Source organism: Eubalaena glacialis, chromosome 4 (assembly GCF_028564815.1).
Source record: "Eubalaena glacialis isolate mEubGla1 chromosome 4, mEubGla1.1.hap2.+ XY, whole genome shotgun sequence".
Taxonomy (NCBI): Eukaryota; Metazoa; Chordata; class Mammalia; order Artiodactyla; family Balaenidae; genus Eubalaena; species Eubalaena glacialis.
Window position 1 is genome coordinate 52,190,743 of NC_083719.1, and position 21,445 is coordinate 52,212,187.

Genomic DNA, 21,445 nt, shown 5'->3' on the forward strand with positions numbered 1-21,445 from the left:
AAAATGACTCTTCACTATGACATTTACCTTTTCTCCCTAATTTTAGGTGTTCAGACTTATCTACCTATCAATTCATTCGTAAAAGCTTAATCCTAAATTTTTGGTAATACTGCCACCAAGTGGTGGTAGTGATGCCTCATTCTTCCCAAAATAAAATTATTTTGCTTTGAGTGAAAATCATATTTGATTAATGAATTTTTCCATTCCATGTCACAAATTTAACATAATCAGTAGACCTAAAAACCTACACTGCCAGATGTCTTTTTTAAAGCATGTTTTAAATTATTAGCAAGATACCATCTGATACTTATTCATTAGTCCTTTTCATTCATTATTCTTTTAGGGAAAAGTACAGCTATCTTCTTCCTTATTACCACTTTGCAAATTGAGAAGTATCTCAGTGTCACATAAAGTGTTTTAGCAACATTAGCTCATAGGATATAGCTAAGTTTTCCAAGCCTTTTTCTAAAAACAGTTATTTAAAATGCTATGTTCTTGTATGAAACAAGGTTAAATTTTAAATTTAAAAAGCAATAATTTCACTTTGTTCAATGCAAAATTTTAGCTCTCCTTTAAAAACACTACAGTTATAATACTTAAATGTGATAAACTGCAAATACGGAATGGCGGAATGGTATTTCTAAATTTTTAATAAAGTATATCTCAAATTTGTCATACAAGTCAATCCCTATCCCATTTTGTTTTCTCTTAACCACAGCACAAATATAACTTTAATTGGTTACTAGCAATACTACTATATAGATGGTTCAAGAAACAGAATTTTTAGAATAATGATAGGACTTCTTTAAAATGATTTTAACATTTTATTGCTGTCTATACTGATCATATGTGTAATGCAAATAATGGCTTCTGGTAATTATAAAGCATTCCAGAATTACAGACCAAGACTATACACTTGAAAAACCTGCTTTACATAAACCATACAATAATATTTAGGCTTGATACAGAAATTCAGTGCCAGGAGGCAAATCCAAAGAGACCGTATTTAAAACCTCTCTCTGAAGTTTGACATTTCCCAGAGGGAACTAGCAAGCACAATCGTAACTAATAATTAGTGAAAGAATACAACCACAAATAGTAATAAGAGCCTGAGAAAAGTATTTCTTAAAAAAATAGTAACAAACAGTACTATCACGTATGTTATAATCAAGTCTAAACGCAATTTTTAAATTGTTTTAGAAATATGCTAGGAATGTGAATTTAAAAGTTAAGCAAAATTGGTAAAATAAACTTAATTTACAAGGAAAATGCAAGTTTACATGTTAGTGTTAGACTTTTTTTTTTCCAATTACCTAGTAGAGAAAATAGTTCAAGGGCTCACAGGCAAATGTAACACCTTTTTTATTTTTCACAGTTATTGCAATCAGTCAAATGTTAATTTAATTCAGAAGTATTAACTTACATGCACAAACTACACTTGTAACAGCATGACCTTTTACTTGAAAAATAAAGGATGTAATATTACTTATTTACACACTGCCCATAATACTGACGGACTTTTTTTTAATGCTTTGTTTTCTAAAAGTTTTGTTGTTTTTAAACAAAAGTACATTTGAAGAGACTGAACCAAAACAGTGCCACCCAGGAGTCACATCTTATCATCAGACATCAATGTCCTCATAGCGTTTCAAATAATAAGATTTAGGATTTAACCTCATCCTAAAGTATAAAGAGCATTTAAAAAGAAAAACAAAAACCATAAAATTCAATCTAGGTATGTTTAAATATAAATCGTACTGCCATAATAAGGGAGTTTCCTTACAAAATGAAAAACAGTAAAGAGCACAAACTTTTTAAACTTCTACTCACAACACTGCATAATAAATGTGACGTAAACTTTTTGAACATTTCTTTTCCTTAGACATGTTGTTTCTCAAACAACTTTTCAAGGCCTTGTCATGAAAAGCCTTGATCACATTTTACTGTTAACATAAATACACTTATTTGGGGAAAACATTTTAAAGTAATTGTAATAAGCCTTTTCCACTGCATAAATAACCTCTCTTGTGGTAGAGGTAGTTTTCTACTTATATCTCTACCTTTTATGTAAAACCAACCCTGGTTTCTGTGTGTAACTTACTACATTTTACCTATAGTCATTCTCACTGAAGATGCAATATTATTTTTAAAAGACACAATGCTAAGGACTTTAAATATACCGAAAAACAGAAGGACGAATTTAGAGCTCTGACCTGGGAAATAATACATTCAGGTTCAGCCCTGCAAATGGGTCTTTCATAAGTGAAGATCAACTAGAATATAACTGACTTTCACAGTTTTATTATTAATTGTTCTTCAGTGTAGTACTAATCCGACATCAGGCCTCGTTAGATTACATTTCATTCTAACTCACTGGGTTTTATACAAAAGGCTTTAGGAGAGCTTTAATAAAACACTATAAAATATTAATTTTCTATAGCTTATAGTTCTTAGCATTAAAGGTGTTCTGTTATACTGAACGTTAAAGTAATCCTACTACCCAAAGATGCAGTTTGAATTGTATTTCATTAAGTCACTGCCAGTTTTGCTACTAAATACTGCCAAAATCCAGTGAAAAGCCAAGTTGAAGAAGCCATGCTTCACTTGCTTCATACAGAGGTTCCATTAGGCACTCAGTTGGCTATCCTTTTTCCTTTGAAAGAATAAACCTTCACCTACTCTTTGTGACTACTTCTTTCCCAATATATGGGTCACATATAATTCTGAAAAACTTAAATAACATATGTTGAAAAAAAATGTATACCCAGTAAGTTCCTATTTAATCCAATTTAATCTGGTCCATCAGATATTTAAATTTTACTACAGTTTTTTAAAAGCAATATTGTACTGAATTCCCAAACTAAAATTCCTTTTATATATACATCGTAAATTAACTACCTTTGAGATGTATAATTTCTTACATCATATTATGTGCAAAATAACTCTTAACCACAAAACTTTAAACAACTGCTGCATTTAAAATCAGGCAACATCCAATACTCCAGCAGCCACAAGTTGCCGTGAGAGCCAGTCCAACCCTTCATACAGTCCCATACCACTTCGAGCATCACAGCCCTGAATATACCAGCTTCGGCCACAGCACAATTTATGGAGACTAAGAAGTTCAGTGATTTCTTCTACTGACAGAGCTCCAGCAACATCCTGAAAGATATACACACATCAGAATTTTAATCAGTCCATCAAAATTATCGTATTTGTAATTACTGTTATTTATTTACAGTTCTGTTGGTACCATTCTAACAGAAGCCTATACTAAAGTTAAAACCTAAATTCAACTTTCAGTAATTATTTTGAGATTAATGAGAAAAAATTTGAGTTTTGGTTATAATATAGTCTGTAAGAAGTCTTGCAATGAAATCAATACAGGCTGTGCCCCCTGAATGAAAAAACTGCCCAGGTCATTATAAGGCATCAATTAAAAAAAAATTAATACATGTACATTGTAAGAAATGGCTTTTACATAGGGTTTATATAGTAAAGAGTTTATTAAACTCTCCACGGAATTCCCTGGTGGTCCAGTGGTTAGGACTCAGCACTCTCGCTCCCAGGGGCCCGGGTTCAATCCCTGGTCAGGACACGAAGATCCTGTAAACCACGAGGCGCGGCCAAAAACAAAAACAAAAACAAAAACCTCTCCAAATACCTCTGAATACCCCTTCGTCCCAGAAGCAACTATCAGTAAAATAAAAAAATTTAAAAAAAGCTCTCCAAATACCCTTGAATACCCCTTCTTCCCAGAAGCAATCATCAGTAACAGTTTCTTTCATATTTTTCAGAAAACTTCCACGCACACTCACGCAAATAAACAGGAACATACTCTCTTTTTTTGTTTTTTACTTAACACATATCTTGAAAATAAAGATATCTTTCCATTATCAGGACAAGCAGATTTTCCATATTATTTTTAACATCTGTATTGCATTGCACTGTAGGTGCAACATAATTTTCTTAACCAGTCCTATACTGAATATTTAGATTGAAGATGTGTGCTTATGTGCTACTACATATGCATACACATTCATATAAACATATGTATTTTTACATACATACATTTACAAAATTATCTCTAAGATAACCTTAGGATATCTGTCTGCAGAATACATTACTAGAGACAGAATTACAGGGTAAAAGGGTATATGCACCTAAAACTTTGACAAAGTACTGCCATATTGCCATCCAAGAAAATGTCTCCGTTTAATAACTACACCAGCAGTGTATGCAAGTCTGAGGATTAGCAAACATTTTCATCTTTAACAATATGATAGGTGGAAAATGGTATTTCACTCTCTTATTTGCATCTTTAATCATAAATAAAGTGAACTATATCAGCTCTTAATAGTTTGCTTTTTTTTTTTTATTAAGGGGAAATTCCCTGTCCATCCTACTCTTCCTTCTTATGACATCTAAGCCCCCCTATTGCACTAAAGAAAAGCATTCTCATCCTCCCAGAAGCTTAGTCCCAAAATCTGAGAATCTTCAGCTACTCCCTGTCCTTCATCCTCCCCGTTCGGTCACCAAATTCTAACTATTCTATGTCCATCAAGTTTCTTCAGTCTGCTTCTACCCTTCCATTCCTTTAATTCAGGATCTTGTTAACTGTCACTTGAATTACTGCAGCAATTTACTGCATCTGCCTGTCTCTACTCCCTTGCCCCTGATTAATTCTACATCCTACCCCCAAAATTACAATCCTAAAACACTAATATGATCTTATCACCAACTTTTAATGGTTCTCCTTTACTCATAGAATATAACCTAAATTTCTCAGCCTGGCCCTGTCAGGCCTTTATCACACAACCTCATCTGTTACTCTAGGATTTCTTCATCCTCTACCTACCCCTCACATACAGATCTCCTTGATGCTCCCTAAAAATACTTCTTCCTGCCTGCAGTGTTCTTTCCTTCACATATTAACTCAAAGTCTTATCCATAATTTCAACTCTTATAGTTTCAATTCAAATCCTACTTTTTACAAATCTTACAAAATACCACCTTTAGAACTACTCTCCAATTTTCCTTAACACTTTGTTAATATTACTGAAGTCACTTACCAATTTTCTTTGTATTAAAAATATACACTTAACATGCTTACCTAAATACATAGGAGTTTCTAGTGAGCATCAACTACCTTATTTCCTTCTGTATACTCCAAGGTACCAAGTACAGCACCTTCCATATAGATTGTACTCAAAATACAGAGCAGAAATTTTATATCTACTGAATTATTTCCCTTGAAATCTTAACAGCTACTTATAATGTGGAATGCTAAAATAAATATTCTGAAATAAAAATGTGTTACCTGTTTGTTAGCAAAAATCAGGAGCAAAGCATCTCGGAGTTCTTTTTCTGTTAACAACTTTGCAAGTTCACTGTGTGCTTCACTAACTCTGTCTCTATGACTGCTATCAACAACAAATACAACAGCTACCAAAAAAAGAGAAAAATATTCATTTAGTCACTTGTTAAATTTCAGTAAATGGACTAAATATTTTAATGTTCTCATTAATATATTATGGTTAGTCTACCATCATTATTTTCACAGAGAGGCTGCTTATTATAGGAACACCTAGCAATAATTAATGATATAATCTCAAACAGTTCGCCTAACTTTTCAGCTGTTGTTTCCCCATCTGTAACAGGATTTACAATGCTTGCCTACCAAACACAGATTGTTGTGCATATCGTTTAATATTTTTCTCTTAATGAATGAAAATGTAGCTCTTATGATCTACCTACTGATGTTATTTCTTTGATTACTACTTGCTTTACCAAAAGATAGTGTTTTAAAAATAAATAAATCACCATCTTTATCTCTCCAAAGTATTCTCTCTAGGTGCCTGGCACAGCACTTTCCACAGATTGTACTCGAAATACACAGCAGAAACTTCATAAATATCTACTGAATTAATTCTCTTTTGAAATCTTTCCAGCTACCTTATGGTAGCTAAACATCCCAGACTTTCAACCATTCCTCATGTTCAAAATTCCATTTTGTCCCCTAAATCACTGTCTCATACTAAACTTAATATCAAGAATCCCAAAGTAAAAATTATCTAGTCTTTCTTCTAGGTGGAAAATAGGATGACATATGGAACAGGTAGCATGAACATAATAAGCTTTATGTTGGGGTACAAGAGGCAAAGTGTAGAATGGGGCCCAAGTGTGAATAAATGCTAAGTGGAATATATGTGATATAACACAGTTTGGTCAAAAGCAAACCACTGTAGTTTCTTCTGCAGATAACAGCTAATTGTGAATAGAAATAAAGGAGTGGCGCTATTGAGAGATTATAATGGGATAACTGTTGAGTTGAATTTAATTGAATAGAGCAAGAGAACTATATACCACAAATTCTACCCTATAACACAATATTGCCAGTGATCATGCTCATATGAACACTAATAATATACTTTAACTGTTAAAAGCAGCAAGAGGAAAGTACCCTTAATTACCTACATATATAAGATAAATTTGGTCTTTATGCTAAATTATGGTTTTTCATGAAATAAACCAGAGTACATAACCCAGTCTATCCACCTTAATTTTCTTAATAATGTGGAGCTTCCTACCAATATTTAAAGGTATAGTCATGTTTTTAAACAATGCTAAAATATCAGTTTTATTAGCTAAATCAATGAATTGAAAACTGAACTGGCATCCTAAAAATTTGAAAAATTAAGATGTAATTTTTACATTCTTACCTTGGGTATTGAGGTAATAATGTTTCCACAATGGTCTTAATTTATGTTTTCCACCTACATCCCAAATGGTGAACTTTAGATTTTTATATTCTACAGTTTCCACATTAAAACCTGTTTTTAAAAAAACTTACTTTAATACTGAACTTACATTTACACACCAAACACAGGCAACCCTGTTTATAACTGTGACTTACAAATTATCTGCATACAGCACTATCTACTGCTCCCCAACCAACTCCACTCGTGATAAACATGCATGGGGAAATGTATACCTTTAACCAGGGTTAGCCCTCTAATCACCAGAGTCCTTAAGACCTTGACACCCAAGTACCAGATCTGCATCACTACCCTAATCCTCAGCCAGGGTCATCAATCCTTTATTTCTTCCACTGTCCCACCAATATTCTGTTCCTTCTTGCTATCCTCCCCATCCACATTTCAATCCCACAGCCACTGAATCTTGCATTTTTTCTCTGAAATGCTGGTGTCTTAGAGCCAATCTCCACACCAGATTGACAAAAAATAAGTCCCAAAGAACTCAGCTGTAAGCTAGGGTTTGTCTGTAAAATGTCCATTAAGGTAAAAGCAATACTCATACTTACCAATTGTTGGAATAGGCTGCATGAACTCATCCTGTTTTAATTTAAACAAAATAGTAGTTTTTCCAGCACCATCTAATCCTAACGTAACAACTCGAATTTCCATTTTGGGTCCAATGTGAACTCTATTGTCCTATAATTTTTAAAAAAATTAATCTTTTAATTTTGATATGGAGTTAAAAGTATTAGTACTTACACTTTTATTTATAAAATACCTTTGTTAATTATTGTGTCTCCTACTCATTCCTTAATCCATTAAAATCAAAGTTATAGTCCCCTATTAAAATACCCTTATTCTGATCTTTAGAAAGAGGAAATCAATCCTCATTGCTTTGCTAAATCTTAGCTTAGTAAAACTTACTACTTACTTTGTTTTTATATAAGTTAAAAAAAATACACATACCCACTTATTTCTCCCAGATTTTCTAACTCAACTGAATCTTCTTTAAATAAGATTTTTCATTCTGTGTTAAATATATTAATTAAAAATGAAAAGTGACACTCACTTCCCATAAGTATCCACTGTTAACAATTTCACATATATCCCGCAAGATATCTTCCTGTGCAGACATTGGTTGACATACACAAAGCAGATATACTTAAAAAAAAAAAATACACACTGCAACTACTTTTTACACTCAATAGTACATTATGGAATCCTTTCATTTCAAAACATATAGACCTACCTTTTTCTTTTAATTGCTTTATTATATTCCATGTACCACAATTTAACCAATCACCAACTGAGAGATATTAGGTCATCTCTGATTTTTTGATATTACAAATAATGCTGCAATGAACACACTTGTATATATTGCTAGCTGCATGACCTCTCTGCCTGACTTCTCCCATCTGTAAAATGGGGATTAAAAATTGTACCAAACTTACATAGGATTTTTGAAAGGATTAGTTTTTTACAAGACATGTAATTTGAACTAATGGAGTTAGAGGAGGAAAAAGAAAAAAGAATGAAGAAAAGTGAAAAGACCCTAAGAGACATATGGGAATGGGAGTCCCAGAAGGAGGATACAGAAATAAAGGGGCAAAGAGATCTTACTTGAAGATACAATGGCTGAAAACTTCCCAATCTGAGGAAAGAAATGGACATAAAAATTCTAGAAGCTCAATTCCAACTCGGATAAGTCCAAAGAGACCCACACTGAGACACATTATAATCCAACTGTCAAAAGTCAAAAACAGGATAAAGCAGCAAGAGAAAAGTGACTCATCACATAAATTTGATTATTAACAAATTTCTCAGCAGAAACACTGCAGGCCAGAAAGAGTGGGAAGATACATTCAAAGTGCTGAAAGAAAAATACTGTCAACTAAGAATGCTATATATGGCAAAACTGTCCTTCAGAAATGAAGGAAAAATCAAGACTTTCCCAGAAAAACAAAATCTGAGGGAGTCATTACCACTAGACCTGCTCTATAAGAAATGCTAAAGGAGTCCTTCAAGTTGAAATGAAAGGACGGTAGACAGCAACATGAAGCCATATGAAAATCTAAAATGGTTACAATAACTACATGAACAAATAGTAACCTGTATTATAATTTGGGTGCATAAATTTAATTCTTCATAGAATTGAAAAAACAAACACATGAAAATAAACTATAAGCCTGTGCTAATAGGTGTACAATAAAGATGTAATTTGTGACATCAATAACATAAAGTACAGGGGGATGGAGCTGTGAAAGAACAGAGTTTTTGTATGCAATTGAAGTTAAACTGCTATCAGTTTAAAATAGAATGTTATAACTAAGATGTTTTATGTAATTGCAATGGTAACCACATACAAAAAAAATCCACAGAATATACACCAAAGGAAAAGAGAAGGGAATCAAATATGACACTACAAAAAAATCAATAAAACACAAAAGAAGGCAATGAAAGAGGAAAGGTGAAACAAAAAAAAACTATCAAGTTATGCAGAAAACAATGAACAAAATGACAACAGTATTTACCTATCAATAATTACTTTAAATAGACTTAACTCTCCACTCAAAAGACAGTTTGACTAAATGGGTGAAAAACCAAGATCCAAAAATATGCTATCTACAAGAGACTCACTTTATAGCTAAGGAAATACATAGTCTGAAAGTGAAAGGATGGAAAGAGATGCAAATCTCTGAGATGCCAATCATACCCAAAAGAGAGCAGGGGTGGCTATCCTAGTATCAGACAAAATAGATTTTAAGTCAGAAACTGTTATAAGAGACAAAGAAGTTCATTATATAATGATAAAAAGGCAAATAAAGAAAGAATATATAACAATTATAAATACTTGGATTATAAATAAATGAATTAAAGCCCTAAACATAAGAACCAAAGCTATAAAACTCCTAGAAGAAAACACAGAAGAAAGGTTCCATAACATTGGATTTGGCAATGATTTCCTGGATATGACATCAAAAGCACAGTCAACAAGAGCAAAAATAAACAAATGGGACTAGATCAACCTTAAAAACTTCTGTGAATAAAAGGACACAATCAATAGAGTGAAGAAGCAAACTACAGAATGGGAGAAGATACTTGCAAATCATGTACCTGGTAATAGATTCATATGCAGAATATAAAAAGAACTCCTACAACTCAACAACAAAAAAATCAAATAACTCAACAGAAAAACAGGCAAAGGACTTGTACAAAATTCTCCAAAGAACTGGCCAAGAGGCATATGAAAAAGATACTCAACATCACTATCATCAGAGAAATGCAAATCAAAACCACAATGAGATATCACCTTACACCAATTAGGATGGCTACTAGTGTAAGCCATCCTGTTTTACTATCAAAAAAAAACCCCAGAACAAACAGAAAATAACAAGTGTTGGTGAAAATGTGGAGAAATTGGAACCCTCGTGCACTTTTGGTGGGATTTATATATGATGCAACCACTATGGAAAACAGTATAGCATTTCCTCAGAAAATTAAAAATAGAACTACCATATGATCCAGTAGTTCCACTTCTGGGAATTTATCCAAAAGAATTGAAAGCAAACCCTCAAAGAGATATCTGTGCACCCATGTTCACAGCAGCACTATTCACAATAGCCAAGAGGTGAAGTAACCCAAATATCCATCGATAGATGAATGGATACACAAAATGTGGTATATACAAACAATGGAATATTATTTAGGCAAAATAGAAGGAAATTCTGTCACATGCTACAACATGCGTGAACTTTAAGGACATAATGCTAAGTGAAATAAGCCAGTCACAAAAAGACAAATACTATATGATTCCACTTGTGTGATAAATTTAGAGTAGTCAAATACAAAGAAATAGAAAGTAGAATGGTGGTTACCAGGAGCTAGTGAGAAGGGGGGAATAGGGGAGTCATTGTTTATAAGGTATAGTTTCAGTTTTTCAAGATGAAAAATTTCTGGAAATGTTTCACACAATGTGAACATACTTAACAATATTGAACTAAACACTTAAAAAATGGTTAAGATGGTAAATTTTATATTATGTGTTTTTCACCATAATAAAAAAATGTACATCCTCACAATAAAGTACCTTGCAGCTGTAAAAGGGAACAGAAAATGTCACTATATACTGCTATGGACTGACCTCCAGGATGTACACTTCAGTGAAAAGTACAAGGTGGAGAAATGCGTACAGTATTCTACCTTTAAATATGGGGAGTGTGCATGCAAATATATTTCTCTATTTTTTTAAAATGATGAATAAAACTAAGAAAAATTCTTAATGGTTTTCTATGGAGAAGGGAAGAAAAGGGTGGCAGGGTCAGGAATATAAGTTAGACTTCTCTGAATGAACCTTGCTTTGTAGATTTGATTCTGGACCATGTGAATGTTTCACATAATTATAAAACAAGATTAAAAAAGTTTTAAAAGCCACTCCCTAGGACTTCCCTGGTGGCGCAGTGGTTAGGAATCCTCCTGCCAATGCAGGGGACACGGGTTCCAGCCCTGGTCCAGGAAGATCCCACATGCCGCAGAGCAACTAAGCCCAGGCGCCACAACTACTGAGCCTGCGCTCTAGAGCCCGCGAGCCACAACTACTGAAGCCCACGCGCCTAGAGCCCGTGCTCCAAAACAAGATAAGCCACTTCAGTGAAAAGCCCGCGCACCACAACAAAGAGTAGCCCCGCTCGCCGCAACTAGAAAAAGCCGGTGCACAGTAACCAAGATCCAACGCAGCCAAAAATAAATAAATTAAATTAATAAATTAAAAAAAAAAAAAAAGCCACTCCCTAAAAATAGAGAGCAAAATGGAATACACGTACCTTTTTAAATTAGGGGGAATCCACTTGAAAAGAGACCAAAACATATCAACCAAATGCCAAATACACACCTTGCTGGATTTTGTCTCAAACCTAAAAAAATTTTTTTTAACAATCTGGGAAATCTGAATACTAACTGGATAATGGATAATATTAGAGATTTATTATTCAATTTTTTAGGTGTGGTAACGGTATTTTGGTTGTGTTTTGAAAAAGAGAACAGAACCCGTGTTTTAGAAATGTGAAAATATTACATAGGTGAAATGATATATTAGGATGAAATATGTTGGAATTTGTTTCAAAATAACCTGGGAGACTGTAGGTAGAAAGAGACTGGGGGAAAGGGTAGATGAAATAAAAAGTTTTTAATTGTTCAAGTAGGTGATGATACAGGGAGACTCATTACACCACCTTCTATTTTCCACTGATACAGTCATTTTTTTTTTCCCTAATTCTGTGGTTCATTAATTTCTTAGTTGTCTCTTAGCTGATTATCATGGAATGTAAAACAATTATGATTTGTTCAAAAACACACCTAGAAACGAAGTATAGAATATATTACCTTTGTAAAAGTGACAGGGATGCTGGCATCCAACTGAATGTGATCTGCAACCTCTGTAAACTGCTGCTGCTGCTTTTGCAATGTTTCCAGTAACCTTGTAATTTCTTGTTTTGCCAAGACAACTCTACAATCATCCTAGAAAAGAGAAGACGGTATTTCTTATAAACTTTTTAAAGAAACAACGAAAAAAGAGATATCACTAAAACTCAAGAAAAGCTCATTTAACATTACAGTATTGAAAGTTAACTTATGTATAAATTTGACTAAGTTAACAATAATCAGGCATTAATAAATAATTTAAGAGCCCATCAATAGAAGAGTAGATAAATAAAGTATGGTATATTCACAAATGCAACACAACCAAAATGAACGGTTGAATTAACTACAGGTTCATTCAGGTAAGAATGAACTACAATTACATGTGATGACATGAATTTCACAAACATACAGTAAGGGAAGAAATGACATGAAGAGTTTGTACTGCATGATTCCCACTTTTATTAATTACCAAAACAGGCCAAAACAAGGTATATATTAGAAATCAGGATAGTGGTTTATCCTTAGGAGGAAAGACGCATAGTTACTAGAAGAGAGTCTGAGGGGCTTCTGGGGTTGGTAATGTTCTGTTACTTGATCTGGATGCTCGTTACACAGTAATGTCCAGTCTGAAAATTCAGCCAGCTGAACACTTATGCACATATTTCTGTATATATATATTGTACTCCTATAAAAAGTTTTAAAAATAATTTAAGATATACATGTATTGGTTTAAAAAAAAGACTAAAGGTCAAACTGTGATGTCTCCCTCTCACTTTAGATTCCCAGGCCCTCTCCTCAAAGTTAAGCACTTTTCAGTTTCTCAAATACTATTCCAGAGATATTCTATACATATACCAATGTATTCTTCATAAGACAGAGATCTCCGAACAATATTTAAGCTCCATGAGAGAAGCGGTGTTGTCAGTTTTTGCTCACAGTTGCACATTCATATTAGGTGATAGCAATTTGGTTGTTCCAATTGCCAGAACAAAAACTTTGAGTCGTTCTTGCCTTCTCCTCCCTTATTCCCACATACAATTTGTCAACAAATCCTACTGGATATCCAAAATTTGGGTACTTCTAGCCCCCACTATCCAAGCTACTATTCTCTCTCACTTGGAATTCTACAACAGTCTTCTAACCATTGAGCTCCTTCCTTCCATCTTTGCCCTCCTTCAATCTGTTTTTTACACATCAGCCAGATCCTTTTAAGTAAGATCAAATCATTCTTGTGCTCAAAACCCCACAATGGTTTCCCCAATTCAATCAGAAAAAACTGAAGTCCTTCCAATGGCCCACAAGGCCCTCCTTACATATAATTCCCTATTACCTCTAATTTCAGCTCCTATTACTCTCTCCATCGCTTACTCTATTCCAGCCACAGTGCCCTCTTTTGCTGTTCCTCAAATACACCAGGCATGTCACCTAGGGTTTTTGCTCTAACCATTTCCTCAGCCAAAATCTTCTTCATTAAGGTGTGAGCTAGTTCCCTTCACCTTCTTCCCCTTTGAGTCTTTGCTCAAATCTCACCTTCTCTCAGTGATGCTTACCCTATTTAAAAATACAATCTGCTGTACCCTCATACTTTTTCTTTTTCCCTTAGCTCTGATCACTTTTTAACATACTATATAATTTACTTATTAGATATGGTTATAGCTTATTGTCTGCCTTCTCCTTGCTAGGATGCTAATTCCACAAGATTATGGCTTTTTGCTTGCTTTGTTTACTGACATAGTCCATGTACCTAGAATATACATGGCACATAGTAGGCACACAACAAATATTTGCCTAATAAACAAATCCTAACCATTCAGTATTATGCCTTGAACTTAGATGATGCATCAATTTTTTCTGGAGGGGAGGGATGATTTTGTTCTCAAAATTGGTAATATGTATGTGATGTTCCATCCATTCCTCTGTTCAGTTATCTCTGTGGCAGGAACTTTTAAGAATATTGATTGAGATTAGGGTTCTGTGTCCATAAATCAGAACAAAACTACTAGGTTTATATGAAGAATGAATCTAAGACCGCAATTTCATCTGCATTAACATAGTGAGATAATACCATGTCATTAACAATTATCAGTCACTTTGACAAAATGCTTCAGAAACTCTAAAATACTTCCAAATACTTCTAAATATTTCAGTAACTATGAGCTTTCTTTTTAATAAAATAAATATAAAAATACTTTGAAGTATTCACTTAAGTATGATTTAGGACATGATCCATTTCTAATTTTGCTGTGTAGCTTGAGCTGAACAAGTATTTATTAAGCTCTTTGTATCTCTAAATTCTTTGTATCTGGATAGATACATCCAGAAGGACAAATGTGCATATTGTATCATTAGGTTCAAATCAGGAGATAAAAACCACAACAGTCATATGAATAGAAAAAATTAATATGAAGAACTGTTAACTAGGTGTAGTTACTAAGTAAGCAACTGAAAGGGTAAAAAGAACTCTGAGGTATCATGGAGGAAACAACTGTAGGAAATAGCTACCACCCTCAGGGCTGGGAGAATAAAGGCGAGATGCTAGAATTATTAAAACTTAAAAACTTATAGGAGGGATCCCATGGAGCTGAAATTCAGATCTCTAAGGAAAGTGGTCTCATAGTATGAGCAGTGTCATTCACAGGAACCCCAAGCAAATGGGAACGCACAGGAAACCGCCTCCACCTTTCAGCTTCCTTCTACTGTCCCCTATTGGCAGAGCCTAAAATCGCATGGAGGCAGCTGGCAGAGCTGGTATGTGGTTTGCAGAGTTCCAGTATCAGCATCACAAAGCAGAGGATAGAATAGGACTGGAGCTCAAAGACAACTTAATAAATGGCATAAACATCAATTATTACAATTCAATGTGATAAGGACTAAAGGACTCTAGACTGATGTGGTTACAGCCTGGCCACGTTCATTTAAGTCTAATCAGATATTTAAGAGAAAAAGCTCTACAACAGTAAAAAGTTTAGCTCTATGATGATTTGATATCAACACAATCATTAGCAATATATCAAAAGATGAGAGTGACTGAAGCTTATCAGGAATTCCTAGGGCAATAATTAGCCTTAAATTGCACATTCATGAAGGCAGATCCAAAATAGTAATGAGTAAGACTGGCATTTTTGTTAGAATAACCTTAAATCTATTTTAAAAGCACATTATCTGCAAACTGGGTAACAAATTGCTTATGATACCTCAACCATGAAAAAACACGGGTTTTCTGTGACATCAAAGTTAAGAACCAATAAATTAGAGCAGAGATAGGGAGTACATGCTAGAGAGGCACCCCACCTCCACCACCAAAAACAAAAACAAAAAAGAGCAAGGAAGGGTAAGTAGCTTCAAAGAACAGCAAACATTTGAAGAAGGATTTCCAATATCAGAAAAGGGAGACATAAGCCGATCAAGCAGAAAGAATAGTATATGCTTGGCAAAGAAGGGTTAATGGGCTTGGGATGACTGAAGAATGACAAGAAGTTAGGTTCTAGAACCTATGGTTTTATGGTGGGGAAGACACATGAAAGAGAGGACATTGATATGGTTGAGTGGAGCAATTTGAGGTTAGAGACCATGTCCTAAGCACAATGTTAATGCCCACAGTAACACAGAGTAATAATATAAAAATATTTATTAAATTAATAAAATAGACTAGTGTGTACCTCTGGTAATGATATACTTAAGCTTACAAATTCTCCTTCTTAAACTATGTCCTCATCATGTTTAAACCACATACCTGGGGCTTCCCTGGTGGCGCAGTGGTTGAGAGTCTACCTGCCAATGCAGGGGATACGGGTTCGAGCCCTGGTCTGGGAGGATCCCACATGCCACGGAGCAACTAGGCCCGTGAGCCACAACTACTGAGCCTGCGTGTCTGGAGCCTGTGCTCCGCAACAAGAGAGGCCGCGATAATGAGAGGCCCGCGCACTGCGATGAAGAGTGGCCCCCACTTGCCGCAACTAGAGAAAGCCCTCGCATAGAAACGAAGACCCAACACAGCCATAAATAAATAAATAAATAAACCCAAAGTTTAAAAAGAAACAAAAAACTGACTTTGTTTACTGGTATTGGAGTACTAGCCTTTAAAAAAAAAAAAAAAAAACACATACCTGTTGCAAAGTCTTTTCACAATGGAGACAGGCTGTTGAAACCTGGGATAACAAAATAGTCATATCTTCCTGCTGCTGTCTGAGCCAAATCAGTTTTTCTCGAACATGAGCATCAACAACACTTAGAGCCATTTCTTCTTGACGACACAGAGTTTCATGTAGATCAGAAAAATAAGCTCGGACACATGATCGGGCATTCTCCGCAGTACCTGGTACCTAAGGCAATAAAAATAAGTTTTAAACAACTGTAACCTTAACAAAGATTTTATATGTGAAATAATGAAAATTTAAATACAATCTATATCCTTAAAAATCCCAAAATGTTTATCTCCACACTAAATTTTTCCCCTTAACCACAGCCTTTGGATATCCAACTGTTTAAATGACATTTCAAGCAACAAGGAATACCTATTCTCCAGTCTCTCTCAACCCTGAACCTAGTTTCCTCCATCTCAATAAATGGCAACTCCATCTTCCAGGTTATTCAAGCTAAAAAAAATTGGAGTCACCCTTAACACTTCTCTTTCGTATCTCACAACTAGTTTCTCAACAAATTCTGCTGACTTCAAAATATATCTAGAATCTGATCATGCCTCACCACCTTCACCTCTGCCAACCTGATTGAAGCCATTATCATCTCTCACCTGATTATTATAATACCCTCCTAATTGGGCTCACTAGATTTACCTCTGCCGCCTATAATGTATTCTCCACCCAGAAGCCAGACTGATCCTTTTTTAAATGTTAAGTCAGAATGATAATTATTCTTTTGCTCAAAACTCTCCAGTGGTTTCCCACTCAGAGTAAATGCCGAAGTCCTTTATAGGGGATGTTCAACGACAGACTCCCTGGGAAAGAGACATCTGGGCTAAGACCTGAAGGAGGTAAGAGAGGGAACCATGTGAATATCCTCAAGGGCATTCCTGGAAGAAAGTAAAGCAAGTGCCTTTAAGGACCTTTCTGACCTCAACTCCTGCTATGCTCCCCATCAATCATTCTAATTTAGCTAACTCAACCTCCTCAAAGTTTCTTAAGCACACGAGGCACACTCCAACTTCAGGGCCTCTGTACTTGCTCTTCTCTCTGCCTAGAATGCTCTTCCCCCAAATATTAGCATGGTTCCCTTTCTCATCTCCTTTAGGTCTTTGCTCAGTGCCCCTTCTCAGGGAGCCTGTCCTCAAACACCCCATATAAAAGTGCACTCCCCCTTTCCCTTATTTTTCTCCAAAGTATCTAATGACATACTTCTGTATTTTACTTATGTACTGCCTCTCTCCCACATTAGAATGTAAACTTTGCAAAAGCAGGTATTTTTGACTTCAACAGTGTCTAGCACTTGGGATGTGTTCAATAAATATTTGCTGAGGGAATAAATAAAATATTTCCACCGTAGCACAAAAATGTCCAATAGAATTTTATGTGATGATAGACATATTCTATATCTGTGCTGACTAACATGGTAGCCACCAGCTACATGCACGTAAAATGTACTTGAAATGTAGCTAGTGAGACTGAGGAAGTAAATTCTGTATTTTCTTGAACTGTTAAATAATTTAAACTTAAATAGCCACATTGAGGCTAATGGCTACTATATTTGACAGAGAGCAGTTCTAGCATTATTCCCCAATGACTTAGCTTAACTTTGTTTCTTTACAAAAGAAAAACACTACATTGTGTCTGTCCCTGTACTTTATATTCCCATCTGAAAATATCCCTTTCTCCTCTATAATTCAATTTTAAAATGCAATTACCACTACCACCTAAGTTCCTTCCTTCTCTTCACAGCCAAACTTCTTAAAAGTTAGACACCTTCCTAACACCCACTGACTCTTCAATTTACTGAAGGGTATCTCCTTTTATCTCACAGAAATAACAAATTCAACATCCAAATTAAACTTATCACCTTGGTCCCATTATCCCCTCCCAAATTCTTCTTCCTCCCCCATTAGAGCACAATATCACCATCCACCAGGTTGGGCAAGGTAGAAATCTAGGCATTATGCCTGACCCTGCAAAGTACCTATCCAATCAGTATTATCACTAAATCACTAATATTATCAGTAAATCACTATTCTACTTCTTTAAAATCTCAAATCCATGTACTCCTCTCCATTCTCACTACTACAGTATTATGGGCCATAAACATTTCTCAAGTAGATAATTTCAGCAACCTCACAATAGGTCTCCTTGCTTCCAATCTTGTTGCTCCTCCAATTCATTTTTTATATTAAAGAGCAACCTTTCTTAATGCAAACCTGATTATGTTATTCCTATGCCAATTCTTCAACAGCTCATCACTGCCCATAAGATAAAGTCCAAACTCTTTAACATGTCTAACAAGATGCTGCAGGATTTGGCCCTTAACTCTCCAACATCTTTTCTTGCCACACCCCACCCCAATACTCAAAGAGTCAACCATAGCGAACTTAGTTAAGTTTCTACGATATGTCCAATTCTCACTTCCATGTATTTTAACATATGCTTCCCTCTCTGGAACAACTCACTCCCCACCCCGCTCTTCTCCCTGACTAAATTCCTTCAAATCTCAGTTTAGACATCACATCTTCTAGAAAGCCTTCTAAGACTTACCCAAGTTATTGCTGTTTTTATGCACACTGCCAGGGCATCCTGTACTTCCCCCACAAAGTAACAGTTACCACACTTGAAACTGGCTCTCTTCCATGATGGATTATAAATTTCCATAAAGACAAAGACTTTTAAAAAAACTTATTTCCAGTGACCAGTGCAGTACTGGCACAATGTAATTGCTCAATAAATCCTACAAGGTGAAAAAGTGACAAGGAAAAGGGTGAGGAAGAAAAAAACCCATACATGTTCTGTGTGGGCCATTCCAATTCCATCTTCCACTATTTGTTCTCCTCCTTCAATGTGCTGAACGATTCCACCTAATTTTCTGGAATAATCTGAGATTTCCTCAGTGAAGGTCCGTATGCAATGAGCCATATCTAAAATTGATGCTCGGATCTGGTTAGCTTCTGGTTCCAATACTGAATGCTATAAGATGCAAGGTAATTATAGAAAAGAACTCACAGTATTGACTAATGATATAAAATGCTACTTAAATGGCTCCTATTAATAAAAAAGCATCAGCCACAAGAGGCTTTTATAACACATTTACAAAAAACACAGCATAAGAAATACTACTTTGCCTTTGCCCCAAAACTATTTACCTTTTAAAGAAATAATTTAAAATTAGTAAGTCCATTTACTGCTAAACAAGAATCCAAGAAACCCTCTCTAAAATTTTACCACAAGCATTAGTTCGTCAACAGACATAATTATTATCAAAATAATCCAGTGCATTACAAAAACAGGCACACAAAGAACTTTTGTTTCATGCTGGAAAGCCATTTATCAATAAAGAAAGAATCATGAGGACTCTGAAATTTTTGTTACAATATTCAGAAAATAAATCTCTCATTTCTTTTCATGCTACCCAGCTCAACTCATTCATCATTTAGCTCTTCTTTGATCTCTACTCTTAGCATAAAAAACCAAGTCAGTGAAAATAAATGGCGGGCTGGTAAACTAGGTAGAGTCATCCAGTTTAACTATATTCATACCTTGTGACCTTGGTGTTTTCCATATTCTTTGCAGACACAGCACATGAGTGGGCTAGTTTGACAGCCATCTTCCAAGCAAACAAACTCAATGGCATGCACCTGATGCTGAGAGCACATGGTTTTCTCATGAGGTTTATCAGCTAGAGGCACTCTCCTGTGCTTTGCTAATGTCTTTGTAGAATGCGTAACTTGGGAACACTCTGAGCACAAGTGAGTTGCACATACAGTGCAATATACAGATGCAACGTGAGCTTCATCTTCATCACAACGAATGATGCTCTGATAAACAAAAAAGTAACGTATTACAACTGAACCCCTTTACCAAACAGAAACTGACTCACAGACATAGAAAACAAACTTATGGTTACCAAAGGGGATAGATAGCAAGGGGGGGGGGGGGAGAAATAAATTAGGAGTTTGGGATTAACAAATACACACTACTATATATAAAACAGGTTAACAACAAGGACCTACTGTACAGCACAGGGAACTATACTCAATATCTTGTAATAACCTATAAAGGAAAAGAATCTGAAAAAGAATATATGTATCATGTATATGCATATATGTATCATGGTTCAGGTGTACAGCAACCGAATCATGTTGCTGTACACTTGAAACTAACACAGCACTGTAAATTAACTATACTTCAATTAAAAAAATTTTCTTAAACTGAACCCCAATCATCATAACATGCCAAATTTTGAGAGACTGGTTCCAGATGGCGGAGTAGAAGGACATGCGCTCACTCCCTCCTGTGAGAGCACCGGAATCACAACTAACTGCTGAACAATCATCGACAGGAAGACACTAGCACTCACCAGAGAACATACCCCACATCCAAAGACAAAGGAGAAACTGCAATGAGACGGTAGGAGGGGCACAATCACAATAAAATCAAATCCCATAACCGCTAGGTGAGCAAATCACAAACTGGAGAACAATTATACCACAGAAGTCCACCCATTGGAGTGAAGGTTCTCAGCCCCACGTCAGGCTTCCCAACCTAGGGGGCTGGCAATAGGAAGAGTAATCCCCAGAGAACTGGACTTTGAAGGACAGCAGGATTTGACTGCAAGACGTAGACAGGACTGGGGGAAACAGAAGCTCCACTCTTGTAGGGCACACACAAAGTAGTCTGTGCACCAGGACCCAGGGGGAAGGAGCAGTGACCCCACAGGAGACTGAACCAGACCTACCTGCTAGTGTTGGAGGGTCTCCTGCAGAGGCAGGGGGCAGCTGTGGCTCACCTTGAGGACAAGGACACTGGCAGCAGAAGTTCTGGGAAGTACTCATTGGCACGAGCCCTCCCAGAATCCGCCATTAGCCCCACCAAAGAGCCTGCAGGCTCCAGTGCTGGGTCACCTCAGGCCAAACAACCAACAGGGAGGAAACACAGTCCCACCCATCAGCAGACAAGCAGATTAATGTTTTACTGAGCTCTGGCCACTAGAGCAACACCCAGCTCTACCCACCACCAGTCCCTCCCATCAGGAAGCTTGCACAAGCCTCTTAGATAGCCTCATCCACCAGAAGGCAGACAGCAGAAGCAAGAAGAACTACAATCCTGCAGCCTGTG

General features: G+C 35.8%; 1 protein-coding gene across 3 annotated transcripts in view; it reads right to left on the reverse strand.

The window, feature by feature from the left end:
• Window positions 1-1,319: 1,319 nt before the first annotated feature.
• Window positions 1,320-21,445, reverse strand: part of TRIM23 (tripartite motif containing 23) — a 38,538-nt gene continuing 18,412 nt past the window's right edge. The window contains exons 4-11 of one of the 3 annotated variants that reach the window (XM_061187850.1): window positions 19,867-20,145; window positions 19,115-19,297; window positions 16,283-16,498; window positions 12,138-12,272; window positions 7,325-7,454; window positions 6,723-6,833; window positions 5,321-5,445; window positions 1,320-3,162 (exon numbers count right to left, since the gene is read on the reverse strand). In XM_061187850.1, the coding sequence (XP_061043833.1) occupies window positions 2,983-3,162; window positions 5,321-5,445; window positions 6,723-6,833; window positions 7,325-7,454; window positions 12,138-12,272; window positions 16,283-16,498; window positions 19,115-19,297; window positions 19,867-20,145 (1,359 nt within the window). In that variant the 3' untranslated portion in view covers window positions 1,320-2,982. Of the gene's footprint in view, window positions 3,163-5,320; window positions 5,446-6,722; window positions 6,834-7,324; window positions 7,455-12,137; window positions 12,273-16,282; window positions 16,499-16,969; window positions 16,991-18,871; window positions 18,965-19,114; window positions 19,298-19,866; window positions 20,146-21,445 lie in introns of those variants that run through there. The other 2 variants (XM_061187851.1, XM_061187852.1) reach the window with 2 other exon arrangements.